Source organism: Trichechus manatus, unplaced genomic scaffold (genome assembly GCF_000243295.1).
Source record: "Trichechus manatus latirostris isolate Lorelei unplaced genomic scaffold, TriManLat1.0 scaffold00127, whole genome shotgun sequence".
Classification (NCBI taxonomy): domain Eukaryota; kingdom Metazoa; phylum Chordata; class Mammalia; order Sirenia; family Trichechidae; genus Trichechus; species Trichechus manatus.
Genome location: NW_004444063.1, coordinates 2379824 through 2404753, shown reverse-complemented (window position 1 = coordinate 2404753; position 24930 = coordinate 2379824). Strand labels below are relative to the sequence as shown.

The 24930-nt window shown below is 38.2% G+C and overlaps 1 protein-coding gene across 1 annotated transcript; it reads left to right on the top strand.

The window, feature by feature from the left end:
• The first annotated feature begins 13435 nt into the window (after positions 1–13435).
• On the top strand, positions 13436–22711 carry LOC101345395 (Putative F-box/LRR-repeat protein 21). The gene is made up of 5 exons (XM_004384700.2): positions 13436–13811; positions 14723–14845; positions 19682–19853; positions 20175–20856; positions 22642–22711. Exons 1-4 carry the CDS (start codon positions 13446–13448, stop codon positions 20816–20818), a joined length of 1305 nt encoding a protein of 434 aa, XP_004384757.1. The 5' UTR covers positions 13436–13445; the 3' UTR covers positions 20819–20856; positions 22642–22711.
• Positions 22712–24930: the final 2219 nt, after the last annotated feature.

Sequence of the window (24930 nt, the reverse complement as noted above, 5' to 3'; positions counted from 1 at the left end):
CTGCAATCACTGTTGAATGATCTTCTGCAAAATTTTACTTGTTTTATATTAATGATATTGTTCAATAATTTCTGCATTCAGTTGTATCATTTTCTTGGGAATAGGCATAAATATGGATCTCTTCCAGTTGGTTGGCCAGGTCGCTGTCTTCCAAATTTCTTAGCATAGATGAGTGAGCACTTCCAGCACTGCATCTGTTTGTTGAAACATCTCAGTTGGTATTCTGTCAATTCCTGGAGCCTTGTTTTTCACCAATGCCTTCAGTGCAGCTTGGACTTCTCCTTCAGTACCCTCGGTTCCTGATCATATGCTGCCTCCTGAAATGGTTGAACGTCGACCAATTCTTTTTGGTCTAATGACTCTGTGTATTGCTTTTATCTTCTTTTGATGCTTCCTCTGTCATTTAATATTTTCCCTGTATAATCCTTCACTATTGCAACTTGAGGCTTGAATTTTTTCTTCAGTTCTTTCAGCTTGAGAAATGCCAAGTGTATTTTTCCCTTTTGGTTTTCTAACTCTAGGTCTTTGCACATGTCATTATAATACTTTACTTTGTCTTCCTGAGCTGCCCTTTGAAATCTTCTGTTCATTTCTTTTACTTCATCATTTCTTCCTTTTGCTTTAGCTACTCAACATTCAAGAACAAGTTTCAGAGTCTCTTCTGACATTCATTTTGGTCTTTCTTTCCTGTCTTTTTAATGACCTTGTGCCTTCTTGATGTATGATGTCCTTGATGTCATTCCACAACTGGTCTGGTCTTCAGTCATTAGTGTTCAATGCGTCAAATCTATTCTTGAGATGGTCTCTAAATTCAGGTGGGATATACTCAAGTTTGTACTTTAGCTCTCATTGACTTGTTCTAATTTTCTTCAGTTTCAACTTGAATTTGCATATGAGCAATTGATGGTCAGTTCTGTAGTTGATCCCTGGCCTCGTCCTGACTGATGATATTGAGCTATTCCATTGTCTCTTTCCACAGACGTAGTCAATTTGATTCCTGTGTATTCCATCTGGTGAGGTCCATGTGTATAGCCACCGTTTATGTTGGTGAAAAAAGGTATATGCAATGAAGAGCTCATTGGTTCTGCAAAATTTTATCATGCGGTCTCAGGCATCATGTCTATCACCAAGGCCATATTTTCCAACTGCCAATCCTACTTTGTTTCCAACTTTCACATTCCAATTACCAGTAATCATCAATGCAAACTAACTGCGTATTCTATCAGTTTCAGACTGCAAAAGTTCGTAAAAATCTTCAATTTCTTCACGTTTGGTCTTAGTGGTTGGTGCATAAATTTGAATAATAGTCGTATTCACTGGTCTTCCTTGTAGTTGTATGGATATTATCCTATCACAGACAGCATTGTTCTTCAGGATTGATCGTGAAATTTTCTTTTTGACGATGAATGCAAAGTCATTCCTCTTCATGTTGTCATTCCTGGAATAGTAGACCATATGATTGTCCGATTCAGAATGGCTGGTACCAGACCATTTCAGCTCACTAATGCCTAGGATATCGATGTTTATGTGTTCCATTTCATTTTTGACGATTTCCAATTTTTCTAGATTCATACTTCGTGCATTCCACGTTCCGATTATTAATGGATGTTTGCAGCTGTTTCTTCTCATTTTGAGTCATGCCACACCAACAAATGAAGGTCCTGAAAGCTTGGCTCCATCCACATCATTAAGGTCGACTCTACTTTGAGGAGGCAGCTCTTCCGCAGTCATCTTTTGAATGCCTTCCAACCTGGGGGGGCTCATCTTACCGCACTGTATCAGACAATGTTCCGCTGCTATTCATAAGGTTTTCACTGGCTAATTCTTTTCAGAAGTAGACCACCGGGTCCTTCTTGCTCATATGTCTTAGTCTGGCAGCTCAGCTGAAACCTGTCAGCTTTGGGTGACCCTACTGGCCCTTGAATACTGGTGGCATATCTTCCAGCAACACAGCAACATGCAAGTCCCCACAGTATGACAAACTGACAGTGTGGGAGAACAGAGCAAAATGTCATGTATACATCATTACAGTATCATGCAGAACAGTTTCACTGCATTTAAAATACACTGTGCTTCACCTATTCCTCCCTCTTCTCTCCCTTCCCCAAACCCCTAGCAACCACTGATCATTTTACTGTCTCTATAGTTTTGGGTTTTCCAGAATGTCATATACTTGAAATCATACAGCATGTGGATTTTTCAGACTAGCTGTTTTCACTTAACAATATGCATTTAAGTTTCCTTCATATCTTTTTGTTGCTTGATTGTTCATTTCTTTTTATCACTGAATAATATTCCATTATATGGATGTTCCATGATTTGTTTATCCATTCATCTATTGGAGGATATCTTGGTTGCTTCCAATTTTTAGGAATTACGAATAAAGCTTCGATAAATATTTGTGTGTAGGGTTTTATGTGGGCCTAAGTTTTCAATTCATTTGAGTAAATACCTAGGAAAACAATAGCTGGACCATATGGTAAAGCTATGTTTAGCTTTGTTAAGAAACTTCCAGATTGTCTTCCAAAGTGGCTGTACCATGTCACATTGTCATGAACAAATGAATGAGCGTTCCTGTTACTCCATTGCCTCCTCAGCACTCGGTGTTGTTAGTGTTTTGGATTTTAGCCATTCTAATAGGTGTATATCTCCTTGTTGTTTTGATTTGCAATTCCCTAATGACACATGATGTTGAGCATTTTTCCATTTGCTTATTTTCCATCCACGTCTTCTTTTGCACATTTTGTAATTGAATTATTTTCTTGTTGTTGAATTTTAAGAGTTCTTTGTACTTTTTGGATGCAAGTCCTTTATGAGCTATGCATTTTGCAGATATATTCTCCCAGTCTCTGGCAAGCCTTTTCATTCTCTTAACAGTGTCTTTTGCAAAAGTTTTTAATTTTAACAAAGTTCAACCGAACGATTTTTTTTTTCTTTTATAGTTCATGTTTTTGGTGTTGTATCTAAAAAGTCATTCCCAAACCCAAGGTCTTAATTTTCTCCTATCTTCACTTCTAGAAGTTGTATAGTTTTGCATATTACAAAAACAGGCAAATGTTCCAAAGTTTATTAGCGGTTACCAGGGGCAGGAGAGAGGGGAGAAAGGGGTCATTGTTTATGGGGCACTGAGTTTTACTTTACAGTGATGGAAAAACCATATTGATTAAGGATAAGGGTTGCACAGCCAATTGATGTCAGTAAGTTGTACACCTATGAAAAGTTGAATTGGCAAACGTTGTGTGATAGGTATATTTATAACATCAACAAAAAGGGCAGCTGTTGAGGCTCCTTATGTACAACCAAATACCTCATGGGATTTGGTTTTTTGGTTTGGAGGTTTAGGGTCATGGTTTAATGGGACATCCCAGCTAACTGGCCTAAGAAAGTGTTTAATGCCTCTGTTCCACCTCCTAGTTTATTGCATAGTGCTTGGGGTCTTAAAAGCTTGCCAGCAGACATCCAAGGTACATCAATTGTACTCTATTCACCTTGAGCAATAGAGGAAGAATGAGAATCAGGCATAGGAGGAGAAAATGGAATGTGTGACTAATCACCTCCATGAACAATTGTCTCCTTTGTCATGAGACCAGAAGAACTGGATGGTTCCCGATGACCATTACTAAATGTTTTGGTCAAAGATTCTGACCAAAAGAAGTAAATGCAGAGGGGTAAATGCAGAACAGAATTTCCAATTCTCATGGACTCCTGACTGTCTTGAGCCATGGAGGTTGGATGAACCCCTGAAACTATTGTCCTGAGATAATCTTTAAATCTTAAACCTTAAACCAAACATATCCCCTAAAGTCTGCTTTAAACCAAACAACAGTTTTAGTAAAGAAAATGTCTGCCTTGAGCATTGTGTTCTATTAAGAACTATCTTGATGGGATCAAATTGACAACAACTCAAAAGATTAGATCGAAAACTTAGGGTGCAGTGAGTTAATTTTAATGAGGGAGGAACAATTCAGAAAAGGAGGGTGAGAATGGTTGCACAACTTGAAGAATATAATCAATGTCATGGAATTGCACATGTAGATTGTCAAATTGGTGTATGTTCTGCTGTGTATATTCTCAACAACAAATAATAAATAAATAAAAATATTTTTTAATAAAAAATTAGCTGTATTTCTATGTACTGTCAACAAACAACTGGAAATTAAAATGTAAAAATGCAATACTACTTATAATAATGTTGTTGTGTATGCCGTCGAGTCTATTCCTACTCATAGCAATCACATAGGACAGAGTAGAACTGCCATATAGGGTTTTCTAGGCTGAAATCTTTGAGGAAGCAAATTGCCAAGTCTTTTCTCCTGTGGAGCAGCTGGTGGATTCAAACTGTCGACCTTTCGGTTAGTAGCCAAGCATTTAACCGTTGCACCATCAGTGCTCCTTACAATAACATTAAAAACTATGAAATACCTAGGGATATTCCTGACAAAACATGTGCAAGATCTGTCCTCTGAAAACTACAAACACTGCTGAGAGAAATTAAAGAAGGCCTAAAGAAACAGGGGAGGAGTCTTGATGGTGCAGCGGTTAAGCACTCAGCTGCTAACCAAAAGGTTTGCCATTAGAACCAACCAGCTGCTATGAGGGAGAAAGATGTGGCAGTCTGCTTCCTTAAAGATTTACAGCCTTGGAAACTCTCCGGGGGTAATTCTACTCTATCCTACAGGGTCCCTATGAGTCAGAATCGACTCGATGGCAATGGGTTTGGTTTGCTGGTAAAGAAATGGAAAGGAGACATGGTGACTCAATGGTTAAGCACTCAGCTGCTAACTGAAAGGTCAGTGGTTCGGACTCACTCAACGGTTCTGTGAAAGACCTAGCGCTCTGCTTCTATAAAGATTACAGCTGAGAAAATCCTATTGGGCAGTTCTACTCTGTCATACGGGATCACTATGAAAATGACTCCATGGCACCTAACAACAACACAATGAAATGGAGAGATATATCAGGTTCGTGGGTTGGAAGAGGCAATATTTTCAAGTTGTCAGTTCTCCCCAATTGATTTCTAGATTCAAAGCAATACCCATCAAAAGCCCAGCAAGGAATTTTGTAGATATTGACAAGGTGATTCTAAAATTCATATGGAAATGCAAAGAACCTAGAATAGCCAAAACAATTTTGAAAAAGAACAAGTTGGAGAGCTAAAACTACCTGATTTCTACATTTATAAAGCTAGAGAAATCAAGACAGCGTGATATTGGCATACCAAAAAAAAAAGAAAAAACCCAAATCTGTTTCCGATGAGTCAATTCTTACTCACAGGGACCCTATAGGATGGAATAAAACTGCCCCATAGTGTTTCCAAGGCTGTAATCTTTATAGAAGCAGACTTCCACATCTTTCTCCCTTGGAGAACCAAAGGCCTTTCAGTTAGCAGGCAAGCACTTAACCACCAAACCGAAAGACCAAACCCACTGCCGTCTATTCGACTCATAGCTATCCTATAGGACAGAGTAGAACTGCCCCATAGGGTTTCCAAGGAGCTGCTGATGGATTCCAGCTGCCGACCTTTTGGTTAGCAGCCGATCTCTTAACCGCTGTGACCACCAGGGCTCCTTTAATTGTTCATTAGGGAAACATAAATTAAAACTATAATACCCCTAGACACCTATTAGATTGAAAAGACTGGCTATACTAAGTGTGGCTGAAGATGTGGAGGAACTGGAATGCTAATATACTGCTGGTGGAAATGAAAAATAGACCAACCTCTCTGGAAAACTCATTGTAATTGTGGTTTTGTTTTTATTTTTTAGTTAAATGTAGACATTATACAATGCAGCTATTTCACTTCTACCTAAGTATTTACCCAAGAGAAATGAAATCACACATCCATACAAAGGTGTGGACAGGAATGTTCATAGCAACTTTATTTGTAATAGCCCCAAACTAGAAATAACCCAAATGTCCACCATCAGGTAAATGCATAAACAATTATGGTATCTCCGTACAATGGAATACTACTCAGCAATAAAAAATGAACTGTGATACATGCAACAACATGGATGAATCTCAAAACAATCATGCTTGCTGAGTAGAAAAAGCCAGACACTGCCCCCCACAAAAGGAGTACAAAATGTATAATAAAATTAATGTAAAATTCTAGAAAATGTAAGCTAATCTACCGTGTCATAAAGCAGATGGGGGAGGAGCCAGTATCTTGATTGTGGTGATGGCTTAAAGGGCGTGAAATTGTACACTTTAAATATGTGCTGTTTGTCAATTATACCTCAATAAAGCTGTCTGTAAAAATATTATGAGGATCTATGTGTATTGATAGGAACTGTGTCCATGATGTAACAAATAAAAGTGGAAGTTCCAGAACAATCCTTGGAGACTGAGATGTGACATGGACAGGAAGGTGATATATACATATCAACATTAAGCTGCTGTCATTTTTTATACTGAAAAAGTTTCAAGTATTTGTATATTAATAAAGTCGTGCGCTTCTCAGGGAGGATACGTTTTACAACCTGGAACTGTTAATTTACCGCCATTTGGAGAGTATCGCCGTCTGTTTTAGGGCGCACGTTACTTTACAGCACGCTGTGCACAGACACTTAGTTGTTCTGCCTCATCACCTAAGAGAACATCCCGGGAACGCCTGGAGCCGGTCAAGAGGCTGCAGAACGCCCGAGCACTGCGCGTGCTTGCCCTGAGCCTCACCAACGCTTAGCGCGAGCGGACTTGCAAACTGGCCTTCAGCGGAACCACTTGCACCTCACGAGGCTGGAAGCCGGGCGCATGCGTGGCAGCCCGGAGACGGGCCATTCGAGGGGCTGGCGTACCGCGAGGAAAGCGTCCGGTCGCCGGCTGAAGGTTGGCTGGTGATAGGCCCGCGCGGGGCTGGGAGTGCAGAGGACAAGCCCTTCCGAGCCCGCCGTCTGGGGTGCTCAGCGGCGCCTAGGCGCGCCTGCGGCCGCTCTTCGCACCCAGCCGAGCGGAGCGAGCTCTGGGCCACCACCCCCGAAGGCAGAGGGCCGAGTCCGGCCGCCGTCGCCCGACCGCGAACGCCTGCCCGGGGCACGCGCTGAAACACACCCGCTTATATTCTTAAAGGTAAACTTTCTTTCTGAGGGTCGCGGATGGGCTTTGAGGGATGCGCCTGGCGTCGTCCAGGGGAAAGCTGGCTTCGAGGTATCCGCGGGCTGGCCCCTAGGTAGTGCCTCGGCCGGGTCTTGATGTGTGGAAGGGGCGGTGCCCCGCGGTAAACGCGATTTCTTCGGGAAGGAGGGGGCGTGGCCTCTCGGCAGCGGGGTTCTGGCTGTCGCGCGCGATTCTGACAGACTGACCTCGCCCCGCCAGTCCCGCCGCCCGGACGCGGAGGCAGGGGTCCGCCAGAGGTCGCTGCAGACTCCCACGCCCCGAGCGCTGCCCGAGGCCAGGGTAGCTATTTGGTAGCGAATGATTTGAGGTGCTAAGAGGTTGAGTCGCTGTCTGGGTTTCCAGCCTCCAGTTACGAGTTTCTTACATGTGGTTTTTCTGCAATGCCAGGCACCGGACCCAGGTTAGCTGAATTCAGTCATTTTGTTCTTTGGAGGGTAATATTAATCTTAAGCTCTTCTCTCAAACGTTGGTTTGTTGGTGTTTTTAATATATGTAGTTGCAGAAAAATGCTGAGTGGTTACTGATAATACGCAGTTGCTTTTTCACGACTACTTGAAATACTGTAGTTTACCTGAATATAGTGCAGGATGACTTATAATTGCCACGAAGAAATGTGGAGGAGAAAAGTAGGCTCATCCCCTTTCTGTGCGTTGAGAACATCTATCCTGCTCAAAGTGCGCCTGAGCCCTGGTGGTGCAGTGGGTAAGCGTTGGGCTGTTAACCAAAAGGTCGGCAGTTTTAATCCACTACTCGCTCCTTAGAAACCTTATGGGGCAGTTCTGCTCTGTTCTTATAGGGTCACTACAGTCAGAATCAACTGGATGGCAATGGGAAGGATGTTGTCTTTGGCTCTTAAAAAGCTTTTTCTAAAAGCTGAAGTTGAAGAGTAAGTTATTTTCTCTCTCAAAAAATGTTGCAAAAATAATTTATTGAATAATTTGTATTCATTATTAGATCCCTTACTAACCCCTCCCTTCCTCCAAGCCCCCCAATTCAAAAGGCTTTTCTTCGGAGTCCCAGAGTCAAAAGAGGTTGGGAGGATGTGGGGAGGAAATAAAGCACCACCATTTACAAAATTGCCCACGTTTTGAGTTCAGTGTAACTCTCTCCTTGCATCTCAGAAGATGTTCTGAGTTTACATATATTTTGAAAACTTCAGCTTAATTTGATTTATTTGAAAGTAAATATACCTAGTTGAAGATAAAAATTTAAAAAATACCTTCTACAGAAAGTCTTTTGAGACAAGTGTAGAAAATGGCTAAATGGATGATAAAATGTTAGAACACCAAAAAGCTGGCAATCAGGGCTTTAGGAAAGATTTGTCTGACATATATACTTATTATCTTTTGTCTTATGTTTTTGATTATTTTAAAAGAAGTGAAACCTTGATTATATTTTAATTTTTATATTAAAAAAAAGTTATGACATTCAGTCTTAAAAGGGAGCTCAGAGGTCTTATAGACCACAGAAACTCTGCCCTGTTGTCCTGGCGATGCCTTCCTTGTCATTGCATCTATGACTGAGATTCCAGACCCCTCAGCAAAGGCCATTGTATGTGGCAGCAATCTGATTTTTCAGTGTGCTGCATTAGGAAGTAACCTAAATAAAGGATGTTTTGTGGTTAATTTTGTTCATTTTCATCTTTCTGCTTCCATCCAATTTGTCTAGCCTTTTGAGATGGTTTTGAGTCTTTGTTCTGTTACCTGTGGTATAGTCTTTTCTAGTATTATAACAATTGAAATTTTGAAACTTACAAAGCACTTTCTGCGTATTCACTTAACTAATTTGGAAAAACCTGGTAATGATGAAGAAAAAAATTGCTTCCACTGCTGTCACCAGGTTGGCTTTGGATGTTCAATCAGTGTTTTATATAATCGGTCTTTGATAATCTTATTCTCAAGAATATTGTGGGAGATTTTTAAGATACTTTCAGAGAATCCAAGACACATGGTCTGTGGCTTTACCTGATCCACCAAATTAGTAAACATCAAAAAAAGAAATGGGGTTAGGGTGGTTAGATAACCTAAGTTTTAGTATCATCACATTCTTAATTCTCATAAACCTGTTTCATAGTTTGGAATTGTGCCCAAGAGCAGTGTCAAGCTTGCTCCTCTAAACCTTTTTTGGAAGTATGGCTTATCACTTTATGGGGTCTTATATTTTGGTTTTGTCCTCTGTTATTGTTGTTGTCGTGTGCCATTGACTTGATTCTGACCCATAGCGACCCTATAGGACAGAGTAGAACTGCCCCATAGGCTTCCAAGGCTGTAATCTTTACAGAAGCTGACTGCTACATCTTTCTCCCTTGGAGAGGCTGGTGGATTCAAACTGCTGACCTTCCGGTTAGCAGCTAAGTGCTTAACCACTGTGCCACCAGGGCTCCTTCTTCACCCTCAGCATTCCAGATAGTGACTCTAATATAGCAATCAAATTCATTCAGCACCGGTGGGAGTAATTCATCTGATCCTGAAGACTCCAGTGAATTGACCCAAGATAGGTACTTGTGCACCATCTTCTTATGGGTCTTATGTATCTATTCCCTGTTTATATACCTTACCAGAAAAAAACAAAAACCAAACCGGTTGCTATCGAGTGAATTCTGACTCATAGCAGCCCTATAGGACAGAGTAGAACTTCCCCATAGGGTTTCCAAGGAGCAGCTGGTGGATTCGAACTGCCAACTTTTTGGTTAACAGCCAAGCTTATAACCACTGTGCCACCAGGTCTCCCCTTTACCAGATAACTTCAATATTCACTGAAAAGTGGCCTGAAAACACTTAAATTAACTATACTCTTTGTAATTCAGTAGAAAAGTTTCTGCAGTAAGTACAATTGTGTGCCATCTGACTAAGAGGATACAAGTCACTTGACTTGTCTTTCTCTTACTTGTGGTGTTCCTCTGAAAATTTGCCAAGTACCTCCTTTGAGCCTACTTCTGGAGCAGAATGTAAGGAAGAATGAATTAATTAACCTTGGTGCTTTCTGGAAAACTGTGGTTTGGATAATAATAGAACAGCTGGCAGTGAGGAAATCAAATTTCATGTTGAGCCCAAATATACTCTTCCTGTCTGTCCTCCAGAGCTCTGCTTTTGAAGCAGAATTCAGAGAGAAATTGAGGGCTGGCAGTTGGTAGACAGTAGAGATTTATAATAAATTTTTAGTGGATTGATAGGTTGCTTCCTCTAGCCTCTCTGTGTAGTTGAGTTTGGCTTACAAAAGCAGTAGCGTGTATTTTTGTATCTATGTTTTTATTTATTTTTACTTTATGGGATTTATTCATGATGCTAAGGCGGTGAAGTTTATGCTGGTATAGACCTGCTGTCATTTTCTTCCATGTTTATAGACCTTGTTCCTAACTCTGGCAAGTCACTTTGCATGAAATTGGTCAATTCACAGAGAGTATTAATGAATCGGTGCCAAATCTATCAATATTACTGAGAAAAGTTTTTTTAACCAGAAACATATGTTCCATACCAGCAGACCGGCCAAACAAACTATATTCGTATGAGAACAATAAAATAATAAAAGCTATGTGCCTGCCTATTTAATTATTATAGCTGTAATGGTATTATGTGCTGCTAAAAACTAGAACTGAAAGATTTATGTAGCCTATAAACAAATATATATATAGTCATGGACAACCTTAATTTTTTTTTAATATCCTTCTATACATGTTAATTAAAACGTGAATTTGCAGAACCCTTTGACTATTTGATACATCTTACTTTTGTTTTAATAGAGCTTCAGTTGTAATTCCTGGCAAGTGTTGCTGTATTTTTCCATTAATCAGCCTAGTTTTTTTGTTTTGGTTTGGTTTTAGACAGGTTTCCTTCTGAGTAGAAAAAATAGTTGGGTAAGCAGTAATTTCCTAACAAAATCTTTCAACTTATATAAAAAACCAAACCCACTGCCATCGATTTGGTGCCAGTCTATAAATACCCTAAGCATAAAAATTATTGGATTTTTATTTATGCATTCTGATGAATTTGTTTTTGTGGTATTTTACCAAGATAGGAAGTGAAATCTAATGGATATTGGTGAGTACCCCATGGCAGCAGTTACTTCACTGCGTTCGATCAGAGTGAGCTATTACTTGGAAGCCTTCAGTAGGTAAGAAAATCTGTAGCTTCAAAAAAACGATCAATTTTTTTAATTGATCGTGTATGTTTAGGTTGGAAATTTTATATCCAGGTTTTCAGGCTAGTAAAGATCAACTTGTCTTACATTTTAAGATATGTATTACTTGTTTACATAGCTATAAAATTACACAATTTATGATTTATGGATAAGTTTTATGCTCTGAAAATTAATGTACACAAGGAAAAAGATAATTAACAAAATGCTATTTTTAATAGAATTATAATTATTAGTATAGTACCTCTTTAGTTACTTATGGTGATTCTGCTATCAATAATTGATAATTTAATGATTTTACTGAATAAACAATTTTAACAAGTACTCCATGTTACATTCTAAGATTTAATATATAGCACAATGCCTTTGTCTAGAATGGTGAGGCAGTTTTCTAACGTGGAATTTGGGTAAAGTCTTTGTTTTATATTTAGCTTCACTGTTTTTCTACTGAAGGATTATATTGGGGTAACTTTTACTGTAATAACCTAGTGAAATTTTAACTATCCATTTTTGTAGGTTGCCAAATAAAACAATAGCAAGAAAATGTCAGTGAATGTTCTCCACATCTGAGTTTAAAATCCAGTGTCCATTCCTTTACCTTTCCTGGGCCATAGTATTTCATTTTAGGGAATTAGCATTAAACAGTAGATCAGACCCTTTTAATATAGCATATGCTTTGAATTATTGGTAGTCAGCAGTTTTATATATTCTACATTATATTTCTGGACAAGTTCTAAGTTCTGTATAATAACTGGTTTAATCAAACTAAAATATGTGTAGTAGCTCTTTTGCCTGATGCTTGAGATATAGCTTTGTAACTATTTTTGCTTTCCGTTTCAGTTTTCCAAACCCTAAACATGACTTTTCACTTTGTTCAGTGACTTTATAGGTTAGTCCTGCTTCTGGGATCCAACCTTACGTTGTGGTTAAGAAATATTTCACATCAGACAGAGTGAGTCACAAGACAAAAGATATTTACATATTAAATAAATATTTCATTAGATTTGAAGGTATGTTTCAATTATGACACTGAATCGTCCATATATATATATGTATAAATATATACATATTCCTAACATATAAGGATGAAAAGAGTGTTAAATAGTCAACCAAAGTAAAATAAAGTTCAGAATCACTCTTACCATTATTTTGCCTCTCAGATAGTTGTATCCTTACAATACTTCGGATTCTTACACAAAATATGACAGTAGATACTTAGGTCTGTCCAGGCCTCAAACTTGTTGGAATTTAGTTACGTCTCAAGCTGGCTAATATCTGGAGATTTGTCATCTTTTTTTGTAGGGCAGAATGCTAATTCCCTTGAAATTTTATGTTGGCTAGTGAGGGTCAGGTGTGTTGCTTACATAAAGAACCTGTCCCTGTCTTATCCACCTTCTCTAGAACTCTGTGGCCCGGGTATAATCTGAAAATTGTTGCAGATTATTTGACTTTTTGTTAGAATTGTGCTTTGTCATAAGCAATGAAAATGGTTCAGAAAAGTGATTTGGACAATTTAATATAACTGTAACAACTAAAACATTTATTGAACACTCACTGTGTACTGATGCTTCAGAGTACTTTAATTCTCACAACAACCTTACGAGGTAGGTGTTGCTATTATCCCTGCTTTACAGATGAGGAAACTAAGGTTCAGATTAATTTGCTCAGATAAGATCACATGGTTAGTAAGTGGCAGAGCTGAGACTTGTCCAGACCTATGCTTTTAATTATGTTTTATTGTCTCCCAGACCTCCTAGGAGTTCTTAGCACAATTGCAATGTGATGATTCCTCTTCTATTTCTCTGTAGGAAATAATAAGGATACAATAATTGACCAGGAATAAACCTGGAACATACATTGCCCCCTTGCCTTCCCTAAACACCCCTTTCCCAACACACACGCAATCAGATGCCATTTTCTTATTGTTCCATTGCAGCTTGTCCCAACTTCATAGTATTTATCACTGTATTTCACCCATTTGACTATAAGCTCTTTGAGAACACGTTCTCTCTTATTTATCTCTGTATCCCAAGCATACCTATCAGTACATGGAAGTGGAATATAACTATTAAAATTGTATCAATTATACTGTTTTCCATTTTCTAATGTTGTTTTCCTGTACAAATGAGGCACAAATATTTAATGGAAATGTATAAAAAAATTATCAAACACTTAATTGTTTTAATGTTTACAGAATGAAGAGGAACAGTTTATCGGTTGTGAATAAAATTGCCCAGTTTTCACCAGCAGTGAAACAGCCAAAACTTGGATTCTACTCTTGTCTCAACCAGGCTCATATGTACACAGTTCTTCTAGACTGGGGGAATTTGCCTCACCATGTAGTATTATGCATTTTTCAGTATCTTTCTTTAATAGATCGGGCTCAAGCATCTTCTGTCTGTAGAAGATGGAATGAAGTTTTTCATATTCCTGACCTTTGGAGAAAGTTTGAATTTGAATTGAACCAGTCAGCTACTTCATATTTCAAGTCCACTCATCCTGATCTCATTCAGCAGATACTTAAAAAGCATGCTGCTCATCTACACTACGTCAGCTTTAAAGTAAGAAAAATAAGCATTTAGTAGAAACAATGACTTACATTTTGTTAACACCATTTTTGTATATCTAGGTCCTTATTTTGAGACAGTCAGTGAAATTTGCAGATTTTTCATCCCAAACTATTTCCTATTTTTCTGTAGTTATTTGCATAAACTTGGGCTATCATTGAAGAACTTAGACTTTAGTTTCATCTGCACACTAGTTCTCTTAGGGTTCTCTAAAGGAACAGAACTGGTGAGGTACACACACACACGCGCACACACACACACGCACACACACACACGCACACACACACTCGGAGAGATTTATCTTGAGAATTGGCTTACAGAGTTGTGGGGCTCGCGAGTCCAAAATCTGTAGGTCAGGTGACAGGCTGAAGATTTTTATGTCCCAAGATCTGTAGGAACCGGAAGAGTGGCGAGTTCTGGCAAGATGCCTGTTTATATTTTGGAGGCAGAAAGCTCCCTAGGGAAAACTTCCGTTTTGCTCTAAGGCTTTCATCTGACTGGTTGAGGTCCAGCCACATTATGGAGGGTAATCTGCTTTACTTAAGGCTGTCTGATTTAATCACATGCAACTACTTCTAGACTGGTGTTTGACCAAATAGTTGGGCACCATAGCCTAGGCAAGTTGACACATAAAATTAACCATCACGCTAGTTATTACAATTCAGTTGTTATGTAAGATAAAGATTTGAAAGTATGGAGTACTTGGGAGGTTCATTTGTAATCATCTCTATTTCTGGCTTTATAGTCAGAGACAATTTGTATAAAGAAAAAATACAAATTTATTTTATAACCTGAAGGGATATATAAAATTTTACAATTGAATTCTGTTAAATAGTTATATTGCCACTAACTATCTGATAAAATACATCGAGGAAGTTATTTAATATTTAAAATTGTCCTTGTAGGTTGACAGTAGTACTGAGTCAGCTGAAGCAGCCTGTGATATACTTTCTCAGCTGGTAAATTGTTCTATCCAGACTTTAGGCCTGATTTCAACAACCAAGCCAAGTTTTATGAATGTGTCAAAGGTAAGGATACTGTGTTTTTTTGTGAGATATACTAAAATTCTTAAATATTACCACACTAGACAAAAGGATTCTTAAAGACAGACCATATTCTACTTGTATTCAAAGTATTTTTTAAAACAGTTTTCTGTTGACTAGCACTTACTTTTGTCAAAATAGCTTATGCATGTTTTCTTCTTCATATATATCATAGTTTTCAATTTTAGTGATTGTTTCCACTGTAGATGTCATTCATATAAAATTTAGATGTATACCTAAAATTTTCAAGTACCAGTTTACCTAGTTACCTTGAATATAGACAGTGTAGGGGAAACAATGAATATTTTTCCTGTAATTTTATAGCCTGTCCATTGGAGTGGAGCAACATGATATTTAACTAAATGAACTATACTACTAAGGACTATGTTTGGATTGATATAGTAGAAATTCCAAGATAACAGTAGCTTTAAAAACATGATTGAAGTTTATTTCTCTACATTAAAGAAATCCGTAGGTGAGACAGTTCATAACTGGCATGAAATTGTCAGGAACCCATGCTCCTTCCAGCCACTATGCTGTCTCCAAGATGTTTTTATTTTCATTGTCCAAGATGGCTTTCTGAGCTCTTTTTCAAGGAGACTACCCATAAGGACCACATAATGCTTCTGTTTATATCTCATTAGCCAAAACTTAGTTCATGGCCACGCCAGATTTCAGGGAAGCTGGGAAAGCCTTTAACTGGATGACATTGTGCCTAGCTAAAAATCAAGACAGGTTTACCGAAGAAGAAAGGATGAATGGCTGTTAGGCAACCAGCAGTCACTGCCACAGAAGTTAGTAAATGTCTTCTCTTCATTCAGACTTCAGCTTGAATGCCATCTCCCCAGAGAGGCCTTCCTTGACCACTTTTGCTAAAACAGCACCTCCTACCCACATTACTCTCTACTGTATTACTGTATATTTGTCTTCTTTATATCATTCATCAGTGTCTGAAATGACCAATTTATTTGTTTATTTAGCATGTTTACTGTCTCCCCAGACCAAAACATAAGTTCCTGGAAGGCAGGAATTTTGTCTATTTTGTGTACATTGTAAACCCATTATAAATTGAATTGACTACACAAAGGCATTGAACTCCGTGGATCATAACAAATTATGGATAACATTGCAAAGAATGGGAATTCCAGAATACTTAATTGTGCTCTTGTGGAACCTGTACATAGACCAGGAGGCAGTTGTTCAAACAGAACAAGGGAATACTGAATGGTTAAAATCAAGAAAGGTGTGGGTCAGTATTGTATCCTTTCACCATACTTATTCAATCTGTATGCTGAGCAAATAATCTGAGAAGCTGGGCTATATGAAGAATAATGCAGCATCGGGATTGGAGGAAGACTCATTAACGACCTTCAATATGCAGATGACACAACCTTGCTTGCTTAAAGATCAAAGACTGCAGCCTTCAGTATGGATTACACCTCAACATAAAGAAAACAAAAATCTTCACATCATCATAAGTGGAGGAAAGATTGAAGTTGTCAAGGATTTCATTTTACTTGGGTCCAGAATCAATGCCCATGGAAGCAGCAGTCAAGAAATCAAATGACACATTGCATTGGGCAGATCTGCTGGAAAAGATCTCTTAAAAGTGTTAAAAAGCAAAGATGTCACTTTGAGGACTAAGGTGCACCTGCCCAAGCCATGATATTTTCAGTCACCTCATATGCATGTGAAAGCTGGACAATGAATAAGGAAGACCGAAGAAGAAATGATGTCTTTGAATTATGGCGTTGGCGAAGAATATTGACTATACCAGGGACTACCAGAAGAACAAACAAATCTGTCTTGGAAGAAGTACAGCCAGAATGCTCCTTAGAAGCAAGGATGGTGAGGCTGTGTCTCACTTACTTTGGACATGTTGTCAGGAGGAACCAGTCCCTGGAGAAGGACAGCAAGTAGAGGGTCAGCATAAAAGAGGAGGACCCTCAATGAGATGGATTGACGCAGTGGCTGCAACAATGGGCTCAAACCTAGCAATGATTGTGAGGGTGGCGCAGGACTGGGCAGTGTTTCATTCTGTTGTACACAGGGTTGCTATGAGTCAGAACTGACTCAACGGCACCTAACAACAACATGGTTGTTGGTAAAACTGGCTAATGGAAACTTTCCTGTGGAAGAGGTTAAAGTAATTGTAGCATCTTCTCTCTCATAAACTGGGTCATGGCTGTCTTAGCAAACATTTCTGCTAGCCTGTTTATCTTTTTAAGAGATATGGTGAAAAAAATGGGTCACTTGGAGATTAGAGTAATAGAAGTAATCAGATGAAAGCTTACTACTTCTAGATAGTTATTTTCTTGTTTATCAACTATAAAATCAGATTAGCCTGAAATTCTTAGATCCTAAAAGCTGTCTCCAATGTTGCACATGAAGTTCCAGTGGCAGCTTCTAGGATAGCTAATGTAGTCACCAGAGCAAGGTACCAGGAATTAGCAGGCTTCGTTTTAAGCTTTGCCTTCACAGTAAAATGAGTTCTGTGGCCTCTGGCAAAGTCGTGGATCTCTCTGAGTCTCCGTTTTTTCATTTGTAACTGAGGAATAAGATAAAAGCACAATCATTTTGCCAGGCCTAAAGTGTTAAACAAATGTTGTTATTATAATGAAATATGTACTCTCATGCTGAGTTGTGTCCTTCAGGACTAACAGTAGATTGAGTTGTTTAAAAGGAAAATAAACTTTATACAGCTAGTCCCCAGGTTACAAACGAGATACGTTCCTGTGTCTTTAAGAATTTGTAGGTAAGTCGGAACAGGTGCATAAGGTTCTTACTTAGCCTTACTTTTAGTGCAAGAAGAGGCTCGAAGCCTTTTCAGTGACGTAAAAGCTGCACGTGAAACAGGTGAAGGTGATTGCAATGAAGAATTTTTTGTGGATGGGGTTGTTCAGTAATTTCAAAATGAGGGTAAATTTATATAACATTAAAGGGCGAGCTATCACTCTAAGGACTAAGGTGCACCTGACTCAAGCCATGGTGTTTTCAGTAGCTTCATATGCATGTGAAAGCTGGACAGTGACTAAGGAAGTCCAAAGAAGAACTGATGTCTTTGAATTATGGTATTGGCGGAGAATATTGAATACACCATGGACTGCCAAAAGAATGAACAAGTCTGTCTTGGAAAAAGAACAGCCAGCATGCTCTTTAGAAACAAGGATGGCGAGATTCCATCTCACCTACTTTGAACATGTTATCAGGAGGGATCAGTCCCTGGAGAAGGACGTCGTGCTTGGTAGAGGGTCAGAGAAAAAGAGGAAGACCCTCAATGAGATGGATTGACACAGTGGCTGCAACAGTGGGCTCAAGCATAACAACCTGTTTGTTTCATTCTGTTGTACCTAGGGTCGCTATGAGTCAGAACTGACTCAACGGCACCTAACAATAACAACAACAAAGGACAAGTAGGAGTTATCTGTAAGTCAGATATTCGTAACCCGGGGTTACCTGTATTTCCTAAGGAAAAAGAATGATGGATTTATCTTTGCCACTATAAAATTTAGTAAAGATGTGTAGCCCCCACAACTTAAAATTTATTTTTTTACTATTAACGTAAATCAGTAAGTTTCCTTATAAATTAAGTAGCATTTTTAGTCATTCTAATAGGGACAGTTGAATCTCTGGTAGAATCCAAATTGATTTTGAAAAAGGAAAAGTGATCATAAGTGGATTTGGTTTCCAGACTTTTCCATCTTTGCCAAAAAATACTGGATCTGAAAACTAGTAAAATTCTACCATTTTGAGGCCTAACTATAAATAAACTTTAGTTTGCCAATTGTCCAAGAATATGAAAATTTGAATTTACTTTCTCCAGGTAATTTACTAGCAAAAACGTCACTGAAGATTGTGAAATCACCTCTTCATTCATTCATTAAACAAATATTTATTGACCATCTGCTATGTGCCAGGTACTATTTTGGGTGCTGGAAATACAGGTGTGAATAAAACAGATAAAAATTCTGTACCTTATAGGGGAGGAGTCAAAAAGTCCAGGTGGTAAATATTTCAGGCTTTGTAAACCATAGTCTCTGCCAAAGCTACTCAATTCCGTCATAGTGTGGAATAGTCATAAACCAAACCAAACCAAACCCATTGCTGTCAAGTTAAATTCCGACTCATAGCGACCCTGAAGGATAGACTTGAACTGCCCTGTAGGGTTTCCAAGGCTATAAATCTTTTCAGAAGCAGATTGCCTCGTCTTTCTCCTGTGGAGTGGCTAGTGTGTTTGAACCACCACCAGACCTTTCTGTTAGCAGCTGAGTGCTTAGCCACTGCGCCACCAGAGCTCTGAAAGCAGACACAGACAGTACATAAATGAAAGAGTGTGGTGTGTTCCAATCAGACTTGTATTATGGACACTGAAATTTGAATTTCATATAATTTTCACAAGTCAAAAAAATTCTTTTTTTTGTCATCTATTTAAAAATATAAAAACTATTCTTAGCACGCGAACCATCCAAAAATAGGCTGGATTTGACCCACGGGCCATAGTTTGCCAACCCTTGTTCTAGGAAATTAAGCATAATTATATTCTTTTAACATTGAAAACCAAATCCTTGAGAGTGAAAATAATTGGAAGACATGTTTTATAAGATTTTTGAAACTTCTTTTCCCACAATTCCATTTGCCAATTATAAAAGTATGAAACTATACTTTGTTATAAAAATCTTTTCTGCTGGTTAATGGTACTGGGAAAAACAGTTACATGTAGATTGCTTTTACTGTGTTGTTACTGTTTGTTGATAAATTTTTAGTGAATTATTTGATTAACTGTAGATTTTAAAATGTGTAATTTTTTTTTTCTTGTGCAAGTCTCATTTTGTGTCAGCACTTACAGTGGTTTTTGTCAACTCAAAATCATTATCGTCAATCAAAATTGAGGACACGCCAGTGGATGATCCTTCATTAAAGATTCTTGTGGCCAATAATAGTGACACTCTACGACTCCTAAAAATGAGTAGCTGTCCTCATGTTTCATCTGATGGTAGGTTAGAGTTTTTAAAGGTTGAATGGCTTTTTTTTATTATGGTAATAATAACTGCAGTTTTTATTTGAAAATTACATACTTATGAAATATAATTCATTAATTTTTTCAAAAAGTCTTAATCTATAAGCTACATATAGTTTAAACTGCAACTCATAAAAGTATTTTAATTATGTGTATATTTTGGCGATTAGCTCCTCAGAAATTGTTAGATGTCTATTTTAGTAAATAATGGATAACATCAAATTTAAATTTACAAAATGTTATGTTAGTCATCAGTATGATTCTTTGTTCTTAAGAATTTTTCCCTATTTCCCTCAGGAATCCTTTGTGTAGCTGATCATTGTCAAGGCCTTAAAGAACTGGCATTAGATTATTACATTCTAAGTGATGAACTTCTGCTGGCGCTTTCAAGTGAGACCCATGTTAACCTTGAACATCTTCGAATTGATGTTGTGGGTGAAAATCCTGGACAGGTTCAGTTTCATTCTATTAAAAAACAGAGTTGGGATGCACTTACTAAACACTCCCCTGGAGTTACTGTTGTTATGTACTTCTTTTTATATGAAGAGGAATTTGAGACATTCTTCAAAGAGGAAACCCCTGTAACTCACCTTTATTTTGGTCGTGCAGTGAGCAAAGCAGTTGTGGGACGGATAGGTCTTAACTGTCCACGACTAATTGAGTTAGTGGTATGTGCTGATGGTCTTCAGCCCCTTGATAATGAACTGATTTGTATTGCTGAACACTATAAAAACTTAACAGCCTTGGGCCTCAGTGAATGTGAAGTTAGCTGCAGTGCATTGATTGAATTTGTAAGACTGTGTGGGAGAAGGCTTACCCAGCTCTCTATAATGGAAGAGGTTTTGATCCCTGATGACAATTATAACCTAGATGAGATTCACACTGAAGTCTGCAAATACCTGGGAAGAATATGGTTCCCAGATGTGATGCCTGTCTGGTAATTTACTACCAAAGATTCTTAACTTTTTTTTTCCAACCAGTAAGTTAGCTTCTTTCTGTCTATGCAAATGTAAATTTTAAGATGCATTGTTGAAATATTTTAGGTATATATTTTATCGTTTGCAAGCTGTCATAATGGATTGCTGCAGAAACATATGAAAAAATATGAGGAATTTGAAAGGCCATAAATCTCCATAAATAATTATGTCAGTTATTTTACAATTTCATATTGTTCTAATTGCTTTTATTTCATCTAGGTATTAATATATTTTATAAAATATGTAGTATTAAAAACTAAGAGTAAAATCAAAATATAGATACAGAGGCTTACTTAATTATACTTGGAAAGTTTTTAGCGCTAAAGAAAATCATCTTATGCTTCAATAAACAACTTCTAATTTCTAATGTACTTCGAATTCTACTTTAGTGTATTAATGGTAGAAAATGGGAATTAGGTTAAAATTAAATAATACTAATTGATTTTGCAAAGATACTCACTGTGATTGTTAATTACTTAAATGCACTACCTAGATAAAGAGATCAATTTTGCAGTGTGTGTTTGGGAGGGAATCAGCATTTACCTACCTACTGTGTTTCTAGAACTATGCCAGATCCTTTGCACAACTCATCTCATAATTTAATCTGTGACACAGTTATAACTCTTTAGTGGTTACCTATTGCCCTTAAAGGAGCCCTGGTGGCACAGTGGTTAAGAGCTCAGGCTGCTAACCAAAAGGTCAGCGGTTCAAATCCACCAGCCGTTCCTTGGAAACTATAGGGCAGTTCTCCTCTGTCCTATAGGATCGCTGTGAGTTGGAATCAACTTGACAACAGTGGGTTTGGTTTTTTTGGTTTATAGCCTTTAGGATGAAGAAAGAGATATGTAGTCTTAAAATAGGCCTACAAGGCCCTACAAGGTCGGGCATCTCCCTGCCTTTCAGTCTCATTCCCCACCGCCATCAAGCTCCCCTGTGCCCTTGTGCTCCCAATCCCTTTCAGTTCCTTAGAACTGCAGTGTATCTTCTAGTCACAGGGCGTTTGTGCACACATTCTTCTCTCTACTTGGAGTACTCTCATTGTTCTCTCTGATCCCTTTCTCAAGATGTCACTTCCTCAGGGAAGCCTTCTGTGACACTGGCCCATCTCCCCTGTCATAGGCCGGGTCTCTGTTGCACACGCTGTCAGCACTCCATGACTTCCCTTTGTGGCACTTGTCACCATTATAATTTAACAATTATTTGTATGATTATCTTCTGCTTAGTCTGTTGCCCAGTAAACTCCATCATGCAAGATCACTGTTGGTTTTTGCACACTGTTATATCCCCAGCATCTGGCATAATATTTAACATACAGTAGGCACTCAACAAATTTTACTTGAATACTTTCTTTTTCACTCGTTTCCCTAAGTCCTCTCCCCAGTATCTTAAATTTCTTTCTAAGAGAACAAGTATGCTTAAAAAAAAAAAAATTAGAAATAGAAATATGTTAATTATTTTCCAATTTTGAATATTTTTTTAATTAGGAAAAAAATTTAAGTATTCTTAACTATTAAGAAATTAGAATACATTGTGATTTGTAAGTGGTGGTTTTAAAAAGTAGCACTGTTTTTTAATATCCTTTATTTAGAAACTATACTTGTGCACACACTCTCACCACTGCACCACATTCTTTCTCACTGTGAGCTGTATAAGAGCAGGGACTTCATCTCACTCATGTCTGAGTTTGTGCATACTTCTTAGAACAGCATATGGTACATTAGTAAGTCCTCAATGCTGTTAGCTGCTATCGAGTTAACTCTGACTCATGGTGACCTTGTGTACAACAGGATGAAATGTTGCGTGGTCCTGTGTCATCCACACAGTTGCTGACATGTTCAAGCCCATCATCGTAGCTGTTGTGCCAGTTCTTCTCACCAAGGACCTCCTACTTCCTCACTGGCCCTTTACTTCACCAAACATGCTGTCCTTTTCTAGTGATTGATCCCTCCTGATGACATGTCCAAAGCAAGTAAGTTGGACAGTGTTCTATTGTGACCTATAAGATTTTCATTGGCTAATTTTTGGAAGTAGATTGCCAGGCCTTTCTTCTTACAGTAATTGTTAGTGGAGCTGATATTACTGGCTCAAAAACTCAATTTCTTAAAGACTAAGTTATTACTATTGCAGACCATATAATTTATACCTTGTTATTCCAGGAGGGTATAGAAGCAGCTTGTATTTGTTAAGGTTGTGGGTCAACTTGGCTGGGCCATGATTCTCAGTCGTTTGGCAGTTACAATGTAGTTTCGCAGTCATATAATGATGTAATCACCTCCATGATGATATCTGATATAATGTGATCACTTCCATGATGGGATCTGCTATGAGTAGCCAGTCAGTTGAAAGGAGTTTCCTTGGGGGTGTGGCCTACATCCACTATAGGTGGACTTTCTGGCAAGGCTCGTAGGCTTTTGCTCTCTCTGGATCCTGCAGCTGGCTTCTGTTCATCTGACCTCTAGTTCTTGGGACTTGAGCTAGCAGCTTAAATGTCATCTTGCCTGCTGACCTTGGGATTCGTCTGTTTCTGCAGCCTATGAGCCAGGAGAAGCCTCCAGCCTGACCCACAGACTTGGGACATTACACCCTCTACAACTGTGTGAGCCATTTGCTTGATATAAATCTCTCTGTATATGTATATTTATATTCTTAACTGTTTTTGCTTCTCTAGAGAACTCAGACTAAGACACAGCTTATAACAGGAAACTTAAAATCTGATTAGAATAACAGGACAAACATAAAAGAAATGACATAACTGAGATGGAGGGGCAGATTGGTTGGAGATCAGAGTAATGTTAGAAATACTGAAGAGAGAAGCCTCTAGTCTCACCTGATCAAGGTGGGGTTTCTCTCTGTAGCCTACTATCTTAGAGAGATAATGAGTACTAGTGGTAACTATTACATTAAGTGAGAAATTTCTACTAAGGATAGTGCTATCTTTCGTATGGCCCAGTAATTAAACCTACTGAACTAGGCACTATAATGAATCTTAGAGCAAGACTCAAAATAAAGTTCATTAAGTCAGTTAAATTACTCTGGTTGTTCTGACTTACTGGGCTGATGAATTGAAGAACAAAACAATTTTAGGGCAGCCAAAAACAAGACAGGAAAATATAGAGTATTTTTAATGCTTCACGTAATGAAAACATCTCCATTTAGTTTGGAAGTGTATAAAAAGTACTGTTTACCTAAGTTTAGAAAATTCTAGATAAATGAACGTGTTTGACATCAGATGAGTTTCAAGTTTCAGGCTTTGAAAAAAAAATTAGTTCCGTAAGCAAACTTGCCCCTGTAAAAAAAAAACTTTTTGTGTGCATGTTTTAGAGGCTTCTAGAAAAGTTAGAATAATTCTGTGGGCAAGGTAAATGGAGAGAGTGGAGGAAAAAAGATCTTTTTGTATGTTGCACTGAGGAAACACAAAAATAAGATTCTCAGATTTTTGCTGTTCTTTATGAACCTTGCTGGCCACATTTGTATTATACTAAATACTGGGGAGAAAGAGTCTGGAGGCAAGCAAATTTTTGAGTATATATATATATATATAGTGCTGTTACTATGCCACGAAATGTGATGAATGTTGTTACAAGGATGTAAGAATTCTTTCTTTAAGCCTGGCCTCTTAAATTAGCTACTTATCTTATTCTTCCATTAAATTAATTTCCTGCAGATCACTCAGAAACTTCTCAAAATAAAAATTGATTTTTTTCACATTATTTATTTATAGCTGTAGAGCCTGCTGGAATATCTGACACCAAAATTTTTGGAGTATATATTATAATAACTTTTTACTAAGGTGCAGTGGTTAAAGTGATCAACTGCTAACCAAAAGTTTGGCAGTTTGAACACACTACAGGGGAAGTCAGCACAACTGGACTAAACCAAAGCTAAAAAGTTTCCTGAATACAATCAAACACTTTGAGGGACAGAGTAGCAGGGGTAGGGGTCTGGGGACCGTGCTTTCAGGGGACATCTAGGTCAATCTGGCATAACAAAGCTTATTAAGAAAGTGTTCTGCATCCTACTTTGGTGAGTGGTGTCTGGGGTCTTAAAAGCTTGCAAGCAGCCATCTAAGATGCATC